General features: G+C 35.4%; 2 protein-coding genes across 4 annotated transcripts in view; one reads left to right on the top strand and one right to left on the bottom strand.

The window, feature by feature from the left end:
• LOC126966694 (double-strand-break repair protein rad21 homolog) overlaps positions 1-8,386 on the bottom strand; it is a 34,391-nt gene extending 26,005 nt beyond the window's left edge. For all 3 annotated transcript variants that reach the window (XM_050810886.1, XM_050810887.1, XM_050810888.1), the window contains exons 1-5: positions 8,275-8,386; positions 7,755-8,050; positions 7,272-7,387; positions 5,951-6,134; positions 377-548 (exon numbers count right to left, since the gene is read on the bottom strand). In XM_050810886.1, the coding sequence (XP_050666843.1) occupies positions 377-548; positions 5,951-6,134; positions 7,272-7,387; positions 7,755-8,012 (730 nt within the window). In that variant the 5' untranslated portion in view covers positions 8,013-8,050; positions 8,275-8,386. The remainder of the gene's footprint in view (positions 1-376; positions 549-5,950; positions 6,135-7,271; positions 7,388-7,754; positions 8,051-8,274) is intronic.
• Positions 8,387-12,229: 3,843 nt separating this feature from the next.
• On the top strand, positions 12,230-13,636 carry LOC126966757 (60S ribosomal protein L15). Its single transcript, XM_050811038.1, has 5 exons — positions 12,230-12,388; positions 12,640-12,832; positions 12,910-13,046; positions 13,164-13,274; positions 13,363-13,636. Exons 2-5 carry the CDS (start codon positions 12,661-12,663, stop codon positions 13,555-13,557), a joined length of 615 nt encoding a protein of 204 aa, XP_050666995.1. The 5' UTR covers positions 12,230-12,388; positions 12,640-12,660; the 3' UTR covers positions 13,558-13,636.
• Positions 13,637-22,040: the final 8,404 nt, after the last annotated feature.

Raw genomic sequence — 22,040 nt, 5'->3', positions numbered from 1 at the left:
TAGAAAAACAAAGGGGCACTTTTTATGTATTAAGATCCTCTAGATAACTCACCAGGATATCATGTGGTCTGCACATGCGATTTTCGATTTAAAGTAGAAGGAGGTATTTCACATGATATATACATTGCCATGGCTATATATAATTGAAAGCCATCAAAAACAAGACTTGTAAAAAAAACTAAGTCTCGCAACTAAGTTTGACCAAGTCGGTCAAATTTATTCAGCCCCAATTTTACGTACAACCCTGGGATTGAATATTACTTTAAATAATTTGTAGAAAAATTTAATAACGATGCGGTGAGAGAGTGAGATACCGGGCGGGCGGAACCCGCGCCTAGGGATACATATAAAACAACTGGGTACAAATTCAACTAACGTCCAAAATCTCCGACATCTGGTATGGGTCCACCAAAACCATCATCAATATGTTGAGGGGCGGCTTCCATTCTTGGGACGTGAGATTCACTTAATTGGGGACCTCCTGCTCCTGTTCCTGAGCCGTCTTTGGCCAAGTCCAACGATGAACCCTCCGCAAATAGTAAGTTGCTCTGAAACGATATAACAATACAGGATTACTGGGAACAAACATAAAAACCTCTTTACGACAACTTAGGTACATTTATTCTACAAATTTGACAAGTTTTTTTAGTTATATCAATCATTAACGAAAAAATTGGAAAGTAGAATAATCAACTGTTAGCCCCTAGAGCTACGAGGTTGCACAGGTCATCACCCTTCAAATTACTTTGTGTACGGGTGGTGTACAATGCGCGACTTGGCGGGACATTTTTTCATGACATCAAGGGACGAGACGAGCACGACGATCAGCTGATGTCAATTAATACGCCCTGCCCATTACAATGCAGTGCCATTCAGGATCAGGATTCTTGAATTTTGAGCGGCACTATAATTGCGCTCGTTATCTTGAGACATAAGATGTTATGTGTCATTTGCTCAGTAATTTCACTAGCTACGGCGCCCTTCAGACAAAAACACAATAAAGCTTACTGCTTCACGTCAGAAATAAGCGCCGTTGTGCTACCCATAATGTAGCGGGCATCCTGTGGTAAGGAGCCTCCCAGTTTTACTTTTACAAAGTGAATTTAATTTTGTAGATCAATGGTTGAAAATACCACACCTAGCCCTAGATTAACCATCGTAAAAATTACGAGGCCATAGTAGCAAATTCTAGGATCGCGATTCACTGTAAGTTCCTAATTAGTTCCACCATTGTAAGTACCTCATCCAACCATTGTGGGCGGGTACATGGGCGCCGGCTGAAATAATTTCCATGTGGTGCAGATTTTAGTTTTCTTACAATCTTCGCCGTATATGACTGTTAATAAAAAATTGAAATTTTATTCGGAAACAAACATCTGTAGCGCAGTTTATTTTATGTTCGAGACATTTACAAATTTCTAACTATTCATTATGAATCTATTTTATATGTACCCAGTCGTCACGGCTTACACCTATTTGTTTGCGACGATCGAAATTGGTTTAAAAATTCTAAGTTGGTGGATATTAATCGATTTCCATTACTTCTCTGAACGCACCCTTTAAAGTACCGCTACTCCACAACTCCGACTCTTGTCAAAGTCAATAAATGTGAAAGAGACATAGATTATAGATGACAGGGACAAAGCTACGTTCGAGAACGTTCGGGAATCTGGAACCTTCCTTACATTTTGATATATAAAGGGGGCTAGGTCGAGTTCCGAGTCAGTCAGTTTTCGATTGAAGTTCGAACAGTTCGTTCCGAGTGAGCATATCTCGAGTGACTAATAGTTATCTTTTATCTTCAGTGAGTGTACAGTGCGTCCGTTTGAAAAATTAATACTTCCGGCATATTCGTTAAAGAAGAATTTCTTAGAGCTGCAAAAGACATTGAAAATTTGAATGGCGATCTTTTACCTAATTTATTTTCAGAAATCACATCTTGGTTTGAAATGTGGAAATATCCACAGCCAGCGGCAAATAATATCAGTGGAGTTGATCGATATAAAACATCTTATGGACTACATCAACGAGGCAAAAGATTTATTTCCTTCGGTAGCAGAAGCGATCAAGATTGGTGAATCTACCCATCACAACGTGCACGGTAGAAAGATCTTTTAGCACACTGAGAAGAGTTAAAACTTGGAATAGGTCCAGAACAGGTTGTTAAGTGTCCACCGAGGCAAGATAACCAAGGACAATAAAGATAACTTTATAGAAAACGTCATTAGTTCGGCCATATTGTGTAATTACTGCCTACTAATTATTGTGAGTAAAAAAATGATTTCCAACAGACGGCTTTTTATTTCAATAATTCCTCGAGATTCCCAAGGGGTGCAAGTGCACCCCCTGCCGGCGCCCATGGGCTGGTATCATTTGGTTATTGAGTTACAGCAAGTGTCGTAAAATTGACGAAAGATTAACTTTCAACAGATATTGGAGGCGGTTGTTCATGATGAAGATGACGATGAGAGCATACAGCATCGGGATATAATGAGTGAGTCAGAAGATAATTTAGAGGCAGAGGAGTTTCAGTTGACACTAATACGCCAGGTATAATAGTGCATAGTTAAACTAGTGCTATTTACATGGTAACACAGACGTATCGTCACCTAGTGATAACTTTTTCAGCTTTTCCGAACACGAGATAATGAAAGAGAATTGGCGCCATCAAGAGAGAGCAGTGAAGAATTTTACAAAGTAAATAAGTCGAGTGTCATTTTGTCGAATCATTTCCTCGAGGCTGATTTATATATCACCACCAAAAGACATTTAAAACTTTACGCTCAAAGTTATGATATTACTTTTTTAACATTGAAACTATTGAAAACTCTTTCAAAAGTAAGTATTTAGTCAAATTGACGCACACAAAAGTCCAATTTAGCCACATTAATTATAATTTGACAGAAGCTGCCATACGAAAAATATGTGGTTGTCCGCGTACATTATTACATTTGCTAAAAAAGACGTCTAAGTCTAAAAGACAAATATTCACAAATTAAATTTATTTCAGAGAACTTAACATTTAGTTAATAACCAGTTCACCGAATTATTTTATGTAGATAAAAATATTATATTTGAGTGTTTGTTTCTCTCATTAAACGTTAATTAAAAGGCATAAAAGGCATTTATTTTCTAAAAATTGATTTCTTTAGAATTCTTTTTGATGTCATTTCTTATACTACTAGATACTACTACCGCTTCGGAAACAAATGGCGCTCTGAGAGAGAAAAGAGAAGCGGCGCAAGAAACTCTCCCAGCATTAATTTTTTGTGCTCTTTTCAATAATAATATACAATATTGTACAGTAATTTCTATCACTATAAAATAATCACAATCTAGTCCCAGCCTGTCCGATCATTTAGATATTCAGCAGTGGAGTAATAGGATTTACGACAGAGCCATTTTTTTATAAAACATTTAAATTTATTTATAGATAATGCCTGAACAGTGGCTGGGACTTTATTATAGAAGTGTATACATTTACCCTTAAAGCTATTATGTATCTTATGAAGCCTACTAGAATTAGTTGCAAGCAATCCCTTATTTCTAGTGTTATAATAATGAAAATCACTATTAAGAGCAAAAAGGTGACGATTTTTGTGAACATATATTAAATTTTCATAAATGTACTGACAATGAACAGTCATAATATTTATTTCTTGAAATTTTTGTCCTCCTAGTCCATAAAAAAAAAGTTTCCTTGACTTATCAGATCCAAATCCATTTAGCTAGAGCGTAAGAACTAAGAAGTAACAAATATACACACAAACTAATAAATAAACATACAAAATTTAGCCTTTACAATATGACTGTGTATTTTGATAAACGTAAATAACCTCGGACTGAACATATCAGAAAAAAGGGACAGACTGACAAACGTAAGACTTATAGCAACCCTCTTTTTCATCAGGGTTTAAAAAAAAATTAACTATAACTCCACTGATGTCACTGTCCAAATCGGGTTGTAAATTAAAAAAAAAGGCAGCTTAAACTGAAAAATTTTTAGCTGCCTATTGACCAATAATATTTTAAACAACTGGAGTAAACGCAGAAATGTATAAACATAGCAGTCGAAGCTTATTATGGTATCATTTGTGGTATGTGCCATATTTTGGCTTATTGTATGACGTGAATTGTCTATATATTATTACATTTCTTAATTTAACATTTGCACAATATTTTTTTTTCATTGTTATTGGATAGATTCCTGCGAGGTCGAAATCTAATGCCAAGTCTCTACCTAGCTACAACATGTTGAATACTAACTTATCGTATACAAGTAAATAATGTGTATTTCTATTTGTGCGTGCGTTGTTTCATGTGCTCTAGTATGATCCCAAAGTACTGTTTTATTAGTATATTGTGTATAGTGTCACTAAATATTTAGTATTTCCAAATCGAACACTCATTCTATCAAGTATATTACTAGGAGATATCTATTTTCAATAGATGATACTGATCACAGATCACACTTAACTTTAATAATTATAATTAACTTTGAAGTTAAATTTATTGCTTTAGAGCATTTCATATTAACATGGTTAATGTTTTTTTCTGGGTAACAGCTGTTTATATTAACTGTTATAACTTTTAACTAGGTGCTAGTATCACAGTTACTCTAAAATATCCCAGTTATTAGATCTTTGATAAGTTCTTGTTTGAATAAAATACTTTTAAGAGGATTACAACGCGTTTAAATGTACTTTTTAGAATTTTTGTTGTCATTTTTACGTTTGCTTGAAATATATATTTTTAATAGACGACAATGATAGCGATATAATATGTGGAATAGTAGATATTCATGAAAATTCAGCGTGAGAGTAAAACAAATGTAACTTTTTAATTATGGTAAATAAATAAATCTACTACAAAAATACGAATAGCTATTTATTTTTGTTTTATTTCAATATAAATCGAATGACAACTACAAGTTACTATCTAAAGCCGACATCTATATAATTAAATAATATACATGCATAAGATATTTAAAAAATAAAAATATTATTCAATTTTGTAATAGAAAGTAAAATGGAAACAAAACTTTTATGCACACTGTATATTGCACAAACAACGTTTGAGCTAAGTGTCATGTAGATTTGCCAGAGTTGTACTAACATTAATAACGGACTAGGTTTAGCCCTTTATATAAATGTATTTTTTTTAATAATCGACAACTTATCAACATTTGACAACTTAAAAGATCATATAATAGAGCATAGAAAACACTTTTAATAGTACCTACCAGATATATTTTACATTTGGTAGAACTATATTGGCACATATTGGTCTTGTCGGTCATATATAGTGGATGCACTGCTGCGATTTAGTTATGGTTCAATTAACATTCTAGGGAACTGATAAGAAAATTCAAAATTAGATTAAAACGTGGGTAGTATTGGAACAGTTGGCAAAAGTTGTAGAACTGAAAGTAGTGATATTTGGGCCCCACTAGAATTTTAATCACTGGTATGTGGGCTCCAGTTTAATTTAATTTTAAGAATTAGTATAGAATTTAAAATAACTATAGCAATATAATTATCTAACTGCTACCATTGTTATAAATCAGGAAACAAGATACATTCCCTTTACACCCATAATTTTTAAATTGTTTTGAATGTAAGATTTCAATGTTATTTTTACAGAAATTGTTACAAGAAATTGATGGTGTCAGCCAATGTAGGTTTGCAACTACATACAAAGTTATTGGTGAGATGTGCTTGAGTCGCACGCGCGACATTAGGAGGCGAGATGGGAGAGCGGGGCCGCGGCGGGAGGACACCGATTCAATTCACCGAAAAATAACAATAATCGTGACTAGAATTAGATTAATTAATAAGATTGTATAAAAATATGCAATTATTTTTATACTTTTTATATCTATTGTTTTGGAATAGTGTATAAATTGTGTGGAATAATTTTTTTTTTTTAAGGATGAAATTACTTAACATACCTGTTCCAAGCCACCCTCATTGCCAATAGCATCTCTCATGATATCAGGGTTGTCTGTGTCAAAACCCATATCACCAAATCCATCATCATGAGTTACTAAATTTAATGATCCATAATCTTCTCTCATTGTTATTTCTTCAGCTCTTGATTGGTTTAAAGAGTATTGAGCCTCTATATCAACTTCACTGTAATATTAAATAATGACATAAGAATAAAACTTTTAAAGTCAAAACCTTTTCAACTATCAAGGATTTTAACACTGACAGTTACAAATCAAGCATTTTTGTGTTTTTTTGTTCATCATGATCGGACCCCTTGGACTGTTCATACCCCATGAAATAAGTACCAACCGCTTGTGATAGTAACAGAACATTTGACGCCAACTGTGTTTTCTGACAAATATCAAAAATTTGTAAGATTCTGAATGATTGCAAAATTAAATAAAAGGTATTTCAGACAAAGAAAAAAATTAAAATGTATAAAGAAACGGAGATAAGCTTCTGATAATTTTTACTTTAAAACTTAAAAATATATAAAACCCTTGAATCATAGTACATGTATATTGATAAAATGTTTATATTACTAACAGTTAGATATCAAACCAAAATAAGATAGTTTGCACATCATAAATCAATGTAGCTTAAAAAAGATCTTAGATAAGATGTTGAAAAAGGACACATTCCTTTATAAGAGACTAGCTGATGCCCATGACATCGCCCCAGCAGTAAAAGCAAGTTTGGAATTAAGATTATCTCATGTATTCCAGTTCCGGTTCCCGTTTTCGCTCCCTTCTCAAACAAATTATACGAAACTTATTTCGAGGATGATTGCTATGGCATACTTAACCTACTATTGGTATACTTATAGCTCATTGACATGAATTTCAGTTTTTAACAAATCCCTCGGGAGCCATGGATTTTTCCGGGATAAAATGTAGCCTATGTCCTTTCCCAAGCTCTTGTCTATTGCTATACCATCAAATTTCATCAAAATCAATTCAATAGGTTTGGCGTGAAAGCGTATCTAACAAACTTATATTCAAAATTATAATGTTAGTAGGAATTAAGTTGTTATCACTTCAACCCAAAAAGTATAATAAAATGCTGCAGTGTAAGACCAGTTGTGAACTGGAATTATTTTTTAATCTGGATATGGCATAATTTTTTTACAGTGGTACCAACCACCAAGTGACCACTCATTTAGTCCCGATTTATAAATAGAAGCCCCATAATATTAACATATTCACGGTTCAACTGTACATACATATAGTAAAAATTCATTACTTATACATACTTCTAAATATTATAGTTTTTCATACTAACTTTAATTCAGGCATAGCAGTATCAAAATCATGGAACACCTCTGGCAGTGTAATGGCATTCATTGCTGCCTCTCTATGCTCCTCTGGTAGATCAACCATTCCTGGCCTGAAAGCCATCTAAAAGAAAACTAAATATTAAGTAGTGAAACAAACAAACCACTATACCGTATAACCGACACAACATTCTGAAAGTTAAACAATTCAGGAAATAGTATGTACCTAAAAGCTCTATGTTAAATAATTATCATCAGTTATTTCTTTGGATCCTAATGATAGGAAACTTATTACAGCAACCTGCAGTAACCTAAACTTACCAGTAATATACTGGTAAGTTTAATAAATATGAATATTCTGAGTATCACATGCAAAAATAAGTATCGGTAACACAATTTTATGATATTTGTTCAATAAACAATCAAGTTTCAATAATGTTATTTTTAAACATAACAATAAAATATATTTGTAGCTTATTAAATAAACATACCTTTATCTTAACAAATGCTTCATTGCAGTCCTGTAACAGGTACTTGGCTTTACGGGAATATATCCTCACTACACCAAGCAACAAATGGCCAGATGTCCGGAGGGCCATTTTTACTTTGGGCTTCAAAATACCATCTACAGACTTTTCAATGTTAGTTTCAAATACATGGGCCTTTGTTAATTTTTTATCCCAGTGGGCAGCTAGCCAAATTTTGGCCAACGGGCCCTTTTTGGCTAGCACAAAATGTGCATAAAACATTTTGATTGCTTATATGTTACGGGTTACATCCAAATTATCTGAAAAAATTAAGCATTCAATAGATCACATAGTAAATAAAATGCACTTTTAATGAGTGAGAGAATTGATTATAATAACAGAAACGTTCAACTGTAATGATCTCATTTGGCGCCTATTCTTTTGATTTGTAGCCTTCCCAATAAATGAATATTTTAAGGACATTCTAATGCCTGCTTTATAATATTCATCATCGGCATTTACAAAACTAAAACAAATAATATACCTTAATCACTTTCAATATTCACTAATATTACAACGTAAACATGACAACAACATCAACATTCAACGACTCCAATTTTCAATATGGCGTATCCTCATTCCCCACTCCCCCGTTATATTTTTACCGACTGTCGGACTCGTCACTTGAGTTTTTTTTAATTATTTTATTAGTGTTCGTCACTTGAGTTAGCATACCTCCTTGAACCTGGCGGCTGAAAAATTGTTTTTTGATTTTAACTAATCGATATTATCGCCTTGTTTTAGAGTATTATTTATATGATTTTTTTAATTTTAGTACTGTTGATTTTTGTTGCATTTGGTTTATAATTAATGAGGGATTATTGATATAATTCTGAATTCTAACGTTCAAGAATATTTCTTACAGCCTTATAGTTATTTTGGTTGTAGCCTAGGGTGGGTGGGGAAAAACGTTTTACATCAATGATATTTTGTTTTACATACCAAAATTTTACCACTATTTCATCAGTCGAAGAGTTTTTTTACTAGTATGACTAAATAGAATATTTACATTGCACCCATGACATGTTTTGAAAATTACTATGCACTTTTTGCTGACTTCTTCCATCTAGGTTACAATTACAAAACATTTGGTTATTATTTTTTCCTTCTTTATTTAGTCTTACTTATAGTTCCTTTCTTTGTCCCTTCAACGAGGTTTGTGTTTTCATCTGATAATTCTAAAACTGGTCCGTGGTTTGGTAAAATTCCTATAATTGGTTTTGAGCATCATACAAAGTCAGTTCCAGATGTAGAACCATCAGAGTTTATGACTTCTTCACGACCATAATCTTTGTCTAATAATGAGTCATCAAAATCAAAATCAGACCGTTTATCTGACACAGAGTGCGCCATTTCAGAGGTTGTTTTGTCCTAGATATTCTGTCTAATATTTTCTATATCTTAAAAAATAACGGACTTTCATACATGAGTATTTTAGGTAGGTACAATATCAATATATTTTGTAAACTAAAACGAATCAAATAGAATCAACGAAAGGAGACACGTGAGGCACAACCAACGTTACTCGCTTGGTACCTCAACCCAGTCACCTCTATTAGAAGGTTGATAATAACATAGCAGATATAGTTATATAGTATATTTGGTAAAAAGAACATTAATAATAAAATGACACAGCTTTCAGCCTCAGCTGACAAAACAGATGAAGCAAAGAGAATTTAAAAGATGAAGATTGTAATTTTTTTGACGTAGAAAAACCAGCAGTCACTCTAAAATCCAAACATACCTCATGATTCATACCAGCCAGTCAATGAACAATTGTACTTCTTGGCTCTAACAACCTCACCTCTATTCAAAGATGTTTGGTAGCAAATGCATAATTGCCAGTTGTGGCTTTTCTTTTAAATGAAATGATAAGATGCACATACATATTACACTAAAGGGCACATTTGCCGCATAGGCCTTTACTATTTGAAGTAGGTAGGTCAAATATGCATTTTCGATGAATTAAATCACAAATTCATGTAAAAGGTATCGACTATCGATATGATTATATTGGCTCACTGCCAATATAATCATCTACGGTGGCAGCCGAATTACTTCGTGACCATGCGCAATTGCCAGTTGGTCAGTGACATAAATCTTTTTTGGATTGCTTTGTTTGAATTTAAATATTAATACTTCTTTTATGTCGGCATTTGAAAAGAGAATGGTTTTCTGTTGGAATCATCTATGTATGCTACCTTTTTTTCCAAGACAGTGTCGGTATGGGTTCTAATTGCTTGGTATGGTAGCTGGCATCTAAAACGATAATGGATGGTTCCTCCAAAACTCGTAAAACGTCCTGAAACCACTCCATATATGTATCCGCATACAATCAAACATTGTTCTTTACCCACTGGTTGATTTTTTAAAGCCACCTTGATCATTTTCTCCAAGCCACATTCGTTTTCGCACTGGTTTTGATTGACCCAGGTTTCATTCAAATAAAACTGAGGACGGGTATCGCTTGTCTTCTTTAATGTATCAAGTTTTCTTAAAAACTCCATATCAATTCGTTCCATTATGTATTTTCGGCCATCCATGTTTTTTTTTTTAATTTGTAACCTGTCGATACTTGTAACTGTTTTTGGTTTTACATGTGTTTCTCTTGGTGTAGATGGATAGCCAGATTCAAGTATTTCTGTCTTGACTTTGTCTACAGTTCTCGTACTAACTCCACAAAGAAGCGCCTTACTATCTCGTGGTTTATTTAAATTTAGAGAAGAAATGTTAACCGGGTCACTTTTCAATTCATTAAACACTGTTAGCACATTATAAATAACCGTACGAGTTTGGGCGTTAATATCGCACTTTAATTTTAACAAAGTTAAGTTGGAGAATAATGCGTCCATGGTTCGCTTATGAAAGTCTAATAATAATAATAATAATAAAGTTATATGCACGAAATACACAAGACTTGATATCGTTATAAAATATCACCCAAACATTTACTCATGACATCGGAATGGAATTCGTTGTGGATAAATGTGCGACCATACATGAACACAGAGGCAGGGTTGTAAATAGCGAACATATACAACTCTCAGAGTCATTATTTCTCAAATCAGTTAGTGCGACTGAAAGCCTACAAATACCTTGGTATATCAAAATGTCTCGGATTTTCAGATAGGGACACTAAACAGCTGGTGACGGTACGTTTCTTTAACCGACTAACTAAAGTTATAAAAAACTTCCTATCTGGTGGAAACAAGGTACGTGCTTTCATCAGCTGGGTAATTCCCCTATTAATACACACTTTCGGCATACTAAAGTGGACTCAGACTGAGCTTGACGCCCTAGATAGAAAGGTCCATAAACTACCGACGACATACCGGATGCACCATGCACGCTCATCTTTGATGAGATTATACATCCCACGGAAATGCCGCGGGTTTCTAAATGTCAAAAACCTGCATAATCGTGAGCTGTATAATCTCAGGGAATATTTCCTTCGTAAAGAATGGGCAATACATCGAGAAATTGTGGCAGCAGAAAACGGACTTACTCCGCTCTCTTTATCCAAAGAGAATTGGCGAAATCGGTGATACTCAGTACTCAAGATCGCTTGATTGTATGAAGGGAAAAAGAGCTTCATGGACGGTTTTACCGGCCTCTCAACGGACCTAATGTAGACATGATTGTAGAAGGATGGCGCAGTAGACATATGTCGGGCGTGCCATGATCCTGGTAAGTCTATCAGACATATTATTTCTGCTTGTTCTCGTCTTGCCAATGGAGAGAATTTGCACAGACACAACCAAATAGCCAGGATCATCCATCAACAACTTGCTCTTGGATACAATCTTCTGCATTTTGAAGTCCCGTATTATAAGTATACTCCGGAGCCAGTTCTGGAAAACAGACGTGCCAAGCTCTACTGGGACCGATCTATCATCATGGATAGAACTATCATTGCTAATAAAGCTGATATTGTGCTGGTAAATCGGTTAGAGCGTCGAGCATCTATTGTTGATATCACCGTTCCGTGTGATGATATAGACATAAACAAATTGTCGAAGTACCTAGGCCTGGCACACGAGGCTACAGACATGTGGGATGTTGATTCAACAATAATTGTCCCAATAGTCGTTTTCGAAAACGGTCTTATACCAAAGAATCAACGCCGGCGTGACTCAATTTTTTATATTTATACTTATTTGTAATATTGTTTTTTTATAAATATATAAATGTATAAAATAAGATGAAATTATAATAAAGAGAATAATTATAATAATAAATGTTTATTTCAGACACACATCCACAATATCCACCACTAATGACAAATAAAATACAATTTTCACAAACACCTACATTTGACCGTATTGCATTAGTCATCAGCTACTTGCGTCCGAGCGGCATCCCTTTATCGATAGCGAGTTGTGCGGCAATGTCACATCCCTTTTACGACAAGTTTTATGACTCAGTTCGCACGTTTGTAATGACCCAAATATAGCAATACTTTGGTTGCATAGTATAATATATTCTTTGGGCTAATATCTCTAAAGACGTAGTCTTACATCTTCTTTGTTCTGAACGTTTAAGTTTGTCACCTGTCAGTTGTTACTAAATCTTTTCGTAAACTTGTGGCTGAGCGAGACGTACGTGTTAATATTTTATCGTTTTTTATTTAGTTGATCATATAGTTAAATCAATATTTAAGCAGAAGTTTTAAAAATTACTGAATAAAAATTATTGCTCTGCTATTTGAGTTTTATGTTTTCTTTTAAATGTTATTAAAATTACAGATAGTGTCCGGCATGTTCTTCGGGATGTGTCTCAAATCTTATATTTTGTGGCCAGACCGATGATGTGACTTCTGATCATACTTCATTAATGATTTTGTTACTAGGTCTGCCACAGCCTTCCCAAAATGGGTGCGTACAGATACATTCAAGAGTTGTACCGCAAAAAGCTGAGCGATGTTATGCGTTTTCTGTTGCGTGTCAGGGTATGGCAGTATCGTCAGTTAACTCGCATGCACCGTGCTCCTAGGCCAACCAGACCAGATAAAGCTAGAAGGCTGGGATACCGTGCTAAACAAGGTACGTATTGATGACTTACGTTCCCTTGTGATGGGTGTATCGTGAACGAGTTACATTAATCTTGTCACTATCTTCAGGTTTCGTCATCTTCAGAATCCGTGTGCGCCGCGGTGGTCGCAAACGGCCAGTTCCCAAAGGTGCTACTTACGGCAAACCTAAGAGCCATGGTGTCAATCAGTTGAAACCTACGCGCAATTTACAATCTATTGCCGAGGTATGCTTCAAATTGTATATATTTGACTAGCTTGAAGATTCAGCAATGGCTGTACAGTGTACAAATTTGTTTTGAGTTTTTTTTTAAGAATCTTCATATGTTAAAATTGATGTGCAGGAACGCGTTGGACGCCGTTGTGGTGGATTGAGAGTACTCAACTCGTACTGGGTTGCCCAAGACTCATCATATAAATACTTCGAAGTTATCTTAGTGGATCCATCCCACAAGGTGAGCATGACAAATTGTCTTTACACTATTAATATTTATACGTTTTCCAATATCTGATTCATTCATTGTATATTTTTCTTAATACCAGGCTATCCGTCGTGACCCTAAGATCAACTGGATTGTGAATGCTGTACACAAGCACAGAGAAATGCGTGGTCTTACATCAGCAGGACGCAGTTCCCGTGGTCTTGGCAAGGGTCATCGCTATTCTCAAACTAAGGGAGGATCCCGCCGTGCTGCCTGGATTCGACGAAACACACTGCAATTACGACGCAAGCGATAGACATAAAGACACTTGTCTTTTCAATTTTTCTGTTTTTAGATCAATTGCGAAGGCAATTAATAAATTTTTTTGCTCTTAATTTACTTTTAATGTCTTATTTAGAATTCATTTTTTGAGATTATGTTCGGTGAGTTAACTTGTTATACAATGCTTTTGTCATAACAGAACAATTTAACTAAAACTAAAATTGATTTTCAGAAATCTTGGGATACATGGAGCAATGATTTAACTAGGTTTCACTAGGTGGGTTTGTTTCTCTTTCCTTCATTTATAAGTTTGTTAACAGATGATATTGAATCAACTTTTGAACATCACACTAACCTTAATAGTTTTTATGGTTTTAAATATTAAAATACATTTTGTGATCATACAGTATTCTTGAATTTTTTTTAACTTTCTGGGGATGATTTTTGCTCATTATCTGGTCAGTTTAATATAAATATTATGATGAATTCTTATGTCATGCACCAATCTGAAAGGTTTTGCTGAATACTCACCTGTTTTATATCTGATAACTTTCATTAATATGTTAGAACTAAGTGCATCATGGTCAATTTATAACCAATTTTTAATTCTTCAGGGACAGCATGTAACCAGTGTGTGAAGTCTTATGGATTTACATTTTGGTAAGCAAATTTGATATTATATTTTAATATTATAGTTTTTAATTACTTAAAAAGATCTGGCCATATAAAAAGTAAAGATCATAAATATGCAGTTCCTTTTTATTACAAAGGTACTGAACTTTCTAAAAATCTTGCCTTAAATTATAAACATACTTCAAAGTGTACAGATATGGAAATCATTGGTGGGGTGAGAAACTTGACTTACCAATAATAAATTGTGACTTGAAAGAATTTGACATTGATTTGCTATTTTCGTGGGACTATATTTTAAATTTTATTTTCCACCTAAATGTGTTTAGTAATGGTGTTATATGACATTTTTTTTTGGGGGTGATTTTTGGAAAATGGTGTATGTCTTTTATAATATTATAATGATGATACAATGCTTAATGAAATGCGCAAACCATGATTAACACGCATTTTTCTTCCTTGGATGGCTGAAAATGACCATAGATTTTAATATAAGTATATAACTACTACCCAGTTTATAATTATTGATTTTTTTGTCCTCAGGGTTTTAAAAGCGTTGATTGAGAAATGTTTACTGAAGAAAAGGATTAATGTAAGAAGGTAATTATAATTGATTTCATTAGATTGAAAAAACAAAATCCAAATTCGTACAATTTTTCATTAATATTTTGTTATGGAATGTAATGAATTTGGAAATATTAATCTCTCGTCTAGGTGTGGCTGTTGTTAAATAAATTTTCAACATCCTCAATCCGGCTAGAAACATTACACAATTTAAATCTTTTTTCTAAACACTGAATTTCTTATAGATATCACTAGTCCTCCTATAGACTTACTGTTATTAATGTATTGTTTTATATATATGTATATTAATACTACATTTTCTTTATTCAAGGTATGGAAGAGATACTCCGATTATCAATGGAAAGAGACTGAATCTATTTCGTGGTAATTTACTATAGACTAATAAAATCCAGTCAAGAAATGAACCAGCTATCTATATCATTATGTAGCAGAAATGTAAAGATGATAACTTTTGAAATGTTAACAATACTACTCAGATTATTATTATATTATGTTTTAAAACTACGAGGGGCGGTCAAAAAGTTCGCGGAATGGCGGGGTTGGCGGGGGTGAGGTCGCTCCTCCAGGTAGCCGCTACTTGAGTAACTCATAATTACTATATATGCCAATTTCTAGCCTAATTGGGTCATTAGCTTTCGAGTTACAAACGAGTGAACAAGTAAATCGGGAACAAACTAGCCACTATGGAGAAAATTGAACATCGCGCCGTCGTAAAGTTCCTCACCAAACAAGGAAAAACGCCTCAAACTATTTTGCAAGAGATGTTAGCTGTTTACGGAGACTCTGCTCCTGGTAAAACCATGATTTACAAATGGCACGGCCTTTTCAAGCAAGGAAGGGAGTCAATTGAAGATGATCCTCGACCTGGACGGCCCATTGAGGCCACTACGCCGGAAATCATTGAAAAAGTTGAAAAACTTGTATTGGAAGACGGAAGGTTGAAGAAGAAACAACTTGCAGCATCAGTTGGAGTATCAGAAACCACAATTTTAAATATTCTTCATCAACATCTTGGCATGAGTAAAGTGTGTTCAAGGTGGGTCCCGAGAATGCTCACGCCGCTGCAAAAACGTGAGCGCGTCAACTGTTCCCGCGAGTATTTGGACCGCTGTGGAGAAGTTAGGGAAGAAATTATGGCCCGAATTGTAACCGGTGATGAAACTTGGGTTCACCACTATGAGCCTGAGTCAAAGCAGGAGTCGATGCAGTGGCACAAAAAAGGCACACCACCCCCAAAAAAATTTAAAGTGTCGCAATCGGCCGGAAAGATCATGGCGACTATTTTTTGGGATACTGAAGGTATTCTTTTGATCGATTATAAAGAACGTGGTGTTTCTATAACGGGAGAGTACTACGCTTCCCTATTGGACCGATTAAAAGAAGCTATTAAAGAAAAAAGAAGAGGAAAACTGACAAAAGGTGTACTCCTTTTGCACGACAACGCGCCCGTTCACACGAGTCATGTTGCGACGGCTGCCATTCATCGATGCGGTTTTGAACAACTACGCCATCCACCCTACAGTCCAGACCTGGCCCCTAGCGATTTTTATTTATTCCCAAAGATGAAGAAAGAGCTGCGTGGAAAAAAATTTAGAGACGATGATGAAGTCAAGTCGGCGATTTCGGCGTATTTTGACGCCCAAGACAAAACCTATTTTTTCGACGGTATTAATAAGTTATATGCCAGATCCCAAAAATGTATTCGTGTTAAGGGGGAATATATTGAAAAGGAAAAATAACATAATGTATCATTTCATCTTTTTTCCCAGTCATTCCGCGAACTTTTTGACCTCCCCTCGTAAGTTGTTTCAGTCCATTTAAATGACAATTACCAGTCCAGCATTATGTACCACCCTAGCCTCTTGTATGTTAACGCGCCCATTACAGGACACAGTCTGGAAAGTCTTGTCACAGGACCCGCCACAGGTGCGATCACCTTGTTCAGTTTCGAGCATATTTTGACGTTCTTACTCTTTTGCCCACATGAAAAATTGTATTAGAATGAACTGACTCGCTCAGTTCAATCAGCGATTGTCTCGATTTCACGATTGTTTTTGTGCTGAACTTAGTAAGTTTTAGTGATTTAAACTGGTATAATCATTGAATAGTAAGTAATATTTCATTTTATTTACTCATATTGACATATTGTTTACTTTTAAAGTCAAAAACAGCCTTAGAACCAACGTACAAGTAACTTTACAAATTTGTACGTGGATTTCGTTTTGTCATATTTGGTTGAAAAATTATTAAAACCTTAACGCATCTGTGTAGTTAGGTCACAATTATATTGAACATCAATATAGTAATTACAAAATACGTGTAATTTAGTCGAAAATGTGTAAATTCCGAGCTCAGACATGAAGACACTCAAAAGTCCTGTTCTGGGACTTGCCACAGATAGGAATTTTGAATCACAAAATGGCCGCCGGTTGGATAATATGGAACAGGCTATGGAAATTCATGTTCGATTTTTTATTGATTTTCTTTGTTTCATATAGCTATATTTTAAAAAGTGATTGGATGCTGTGTCTAAGGCAGTTATTATGACGAATTAATTAATTCCGGAAGACTTTAATTACTGATTTGTTGGCAGCATGCAGAACGCCTGCACCCATCCGAGCAGCAGTACACACTCCTGCACAATATGTTTTTATTAAGCCCGGAAAGCCAGACCGGCCGACTTAAGCGCCGTCTGCAAGAAGAGGACCATTACATATTGTAAAGCTTGCAATGTGGCAATGTGTGTATTCACTTGCTACGAGCCATACCACATTAATATTTAATTTTAGTCCGAAAAAAATACAGGGATAATTGGAAGGTGTTGAGGGAGGCCTTTTGCCAGCAGTGAGACAGTACAGGCTATTAACACATTCAGTGCCATTGACACGCCTAGCGTGTCCACACTAATTCTTATCTGCATGCCGCCAGCACGCCGGGCGTGCTCACCGTTTTTCATCTATATCTCAAAGATTAGACAATATTATTGTCCGAAAGACTCTGAGCATAAACTTTCTGCCGTAAGCTAAAGTATTCTGAAGTGGTTCCAGGATCTGATATTTTTTTAAGGTTCATCAAAAATAATCTATTATGTAATGCCGCGAACATACCAGGCGTGTTCATCTCCAGCAGTTCTCAATCTTTTATATTATTAGGTCAATTTACTACATTTATAATGCCAATAATAAAATATAGAATATTTTTTATAAGTTATCATTTATTTTATTCCTTGGCACTTAGGTTGAACAAAAAAGATAAAATAAATTGCATAAAATATTTACCTATAATGTACCCCTTTAGGTACCTAATTATAAACGCTTATCAGCTGTTGTGTAACTCGGATCTGTTTCCTTCTCTCTCTTTCACCAATATCTTTTCATTCATCGGAAGAAGACAAAACCCTGCCCAGGATCTATTCCAATGTTATAAAGCTGAAGAGTTTGTTTGTTTGGTTGAACGCGCTAATCTCAGGAATAACTGGGCCCATTTGAAAAAATCTTTCGGTGTTTGATAGCACATTTATTGAGGAAGGCTATAGGCTACTTTTTATCCCTAAAAAGTAAATGGTTCCCGTAAGACGTGGGTAAAACCGCGGGGCACTGCTAATATTAGATACGTTTGGCGATCGTTTATAAATAAAGTCCCTAGTAGGAATACCATTTACTTCAGTTGCTTGCCAATTATTTTTTTGGTAATAAAACAAACCCGAGTGTCATAAAAAGATTAGGTGAGCCGCACATTGGGACGTTACCATGCCTGCCGTAAGGTCTGTAACAGAGAGCGCAACAGGCGGCGTCCTATTCCCACGTTTTATTGCACCACGGGCAGCAAGTCTTTAACATTAGTATAGCTCCTTACATCAGTGTTCGAAGTGTTCGACATCGGATGTTTCCTACGATCTCTTCCTTTCACTGGATTTACGTTTATACTTACGAAGACCCCGGCTTGTGTTATTGGACCCTGTGATTGCTTTTGCAAAGACCCCGGCTAGTGTTATTGGACCTTGTGATTTCTCTTGCATAGACCCCCGCTTGTGTTATTGGACCTTGTGATTACTCTTGCAAAGACCCCGACTAGTGTTACTTTTGTGATTGTTTTTACGACGAGCTCAGCTTGTCCTTGTGAAGAATTTGGTATCCTTACCGGCTTCGCTAATTACTTCGCTTAAAACGGTGGTAAGTTAAATTATACTCTTATTATAAATGTGAAAGATACCTACATAGTTCGTTTCATTAAAAAATCATAAATAAGTAACCAAAGGTTGAAATTCACTGATCAAATTACGATAAATACTTACCTTGGAATCTACTAACTGCCATAATTTAACTTTCAAAAGCACAAACACTGCTAAAAACAAAATATCTCTTCAGTAACTCGAGAAAGACTGATCAATAAACACGGTTGAAGCCGAAATAACGCTTTCTTTGATTTTACCTCTTAACAGTGCCGGTGAACACGCCTAGCGTGCTACGTAATTCCATCCTGCAGTGCCGCGAGCACACCTAGCATGTTTGCGTTTTTTATAGGGCGGCATCGCTGGGAAGTATTAGAAAATCGTGGTGGCATTGAATGTGTTAATAATAATAGTCCGTAAACCTTCTACTGACACGACCAAATTACAGTGTCCTGTAATGGGATGTGCTAACATACATGTATAAGTTGTATCCATACTATATAGCCTTCATAGAGCAGATATGTTCATTTTTCACTATGTTTAATAACATGGTTTTTGATATTTCTCTTCCTAACATGTTTGTTTTTTACATCGTTGTATTTAAGTCCTAGTTCTATGTAAATCTTGAATAATTAATAATGATAACTCTTGTATCAACATAATTCTGCAAGATCTTTTATGAGACAAGTTTTTTGTACCAATAATTATTATGAGTCTAATTTTTGATACTTTCATACTCAGGATTTGTTGAATATTACAACGTGTCATTATTTAAACTAGCTTGACAATAAGTTAAAATTATTGTAAACAAATAATGCTTTGTCCCTGACGCCAGGAATGTATTATTAACTAACGAGATCCCACTAAAGTGACTTGAAAACAAGTGTACTGAAAAAAAATGTATAGAACATATGCCATTTGTTTTTTAATTGTATCATATATGTTAGATTGTATAAAAAAATATAATATTACATCCAGCAATCGTTTTATTTTTTATACACGAGAGAATAAAAGTTAAGTTTTAGGAGACCAATATTTAGCCTAGAACAGTTGCAATGCAATACAAAGTTAAGTGTAAGAAATTTCAAGAATATATCTTAATTATAAAATTATCTGTAGTTATACAAATTTTTAACTAGATTAAGAGAACATCTAGTTTTTTCAAACCTAGGTCTGTGGAAAGTCCTGTAATGGGATCCACAGATGGGCTTGAATTGTCATTTAGACAGTTAACATACGAGAGGCTAGCCATCCATTAGTATTTCATGTAAATTGTTTCCTGTCAATGCAACATTTGATATGGAGTACTGATAATAAAGTGGTGTATCACACATTACATTATTAAAGTAATAATTCTTAATAGAATCGTCTTTCGTGTTGTTCATTCTATGATGATGATTATGTAATCAATGCGGCAGAAGAACACTGATGTGTCTACGCAACACCAAGTGGTCGAGCCATTCAGAGTACCTACCTAGTGGAACCGGACTTCGCCATAATTTAGTCCAACTTAATCCTAGAAGACTAGGTACATAAGTTAGTGCGCGCTAGTCTCCCTGTATCGTACCTATCCCTTCGGTTCGATCTCACTAACTTCCACAGCTTGTATTACCATACTCGGGGTCGATACCTATGGAGCGACGTTCAGTTCCGTAGTCACTTGGAACAGAGACTAGACAGAACTTCACTTCAAAGCAGCGCTTCTTCTATATGAGCCTGAGAAATTCGGCTTTGTATGGAGTGCTGTTCTCATGTCTGGGCGGGCGCTCCCCAAAACCAGCTTCCTCCATTTGACTTCATACAATGAAGAGCCGCCCGAATCATCTCCGATCGGCTTGATTTTTTGGCGTTGCGTAAAGATCAAACACCACGGGGAGTGCTCAGAGTAATTGTTCGGGTTGACACCAGCAGCCGAATTCCACCCGTATCATGTTGACGTCTAGTATTCTACAACCACCCGGTTTGCGAGGATTTTCTTATCTTGCACAGCCACTGTGGGATCATACGGTCTGCAGTTTTCCCGATCCGACACGACCCTTCAAAGCATACTCCCAACTTAAAGGCCGCCAACGCATCTCTTGAACCTTTGACGTAATGCGTATGTCATTGAAGGCCGGCAATGCTGGCGGTGGTGATGACTTAACACCAAGTGACCCGTACGCTCGTTTGTCCACCTTTTCCATAAAAAAATGTCCATAGACGTTTGCCTCACCACATCCCAACACGTGAGCCTATTGCCACTATTATTTAAAAAAATGGAACCTGTAGATGCAGTGCTCATAGTCTACGCACAGCCAGGCCCTTAATTTCCCAGACGGCGAAAGCGGTTATCCTCCCTAACGTACCACCGCATGTAGCACCTACGTAGTAGAAGCTCGAGTCGATCTTATTCAAGAAGAATAAACTGTACGTGCCATTTAAGTTAGCTAGAGTTAAGGGCTCCTTCATAGAACATTATATGTTATATTACAATACTAGACGCACTGAGCACTATATAAAAAGGTAGGCTATGTTGTTACATGATTTAAAAGATGGGGTGATGAAAATGTCAACTGTAGATATTAGAACGAAATCGAAACGTTCAGCATTTACTGTACCTACGGTTAATTTCCAGTTTGTTGTAGAAATTTGCAGCAATATTGGGTGAGCGTGCTGTCCGCCTCAACATGGATAACCATATTATCACCAAGGTATTTAACAACTTCGGCCGCATTCGAATTATCATGCATAAGAACAAAACCACCTACCAATGTATAAGGCTAATGGTACAATTTTTTTGTCTAAAATGTCAGTTACGTTCGTTCCTTCATACAAATACCTCATTTCTATGATGTTGCACTGTGCGTACCTCTCCACACTTTAGTCCATAAATCGAGCTACTCGAAGGCCTCTCTGGCAGGCAAGTGAGAGCTTATTCCAACTGATTTAAGTTTTCTTTTCACAGTTTAAGTGCTTTAATTCGAAAAAAGAAACATCTAAAACTTTATTTTTAATAGGATTTATTTATGTTTGTGGCCAGTTGGCACACACAATAAGTACAACAAGAAAAATCAAACCATTGTCTTGCGTTCCTCTAAATTTGTCCATCAGTGTAATATAAAGGTGTTTTATGTTTGAAGTGAAACAAAACA

The sequence above is a fragment of the Leptidea sinapis genome, chromosome 11 (genome assembly GCF_905404315.1).
Source record: "Leptidea sinapis chromosome 11, ilLepSina1.1, whole genome shotgun sequence".
In the NCBI taxonomy this organism is placed as follows: domain Eukaryota; kingdom Metazoa; phylum Arthropoda; class Insecta; order Lepidoptera; family Pieridae; genus Leptidea; species Leptidea sinapis.
This window is presented reverse-complemented; position numbering and strand designations above follow the sequence as displayed.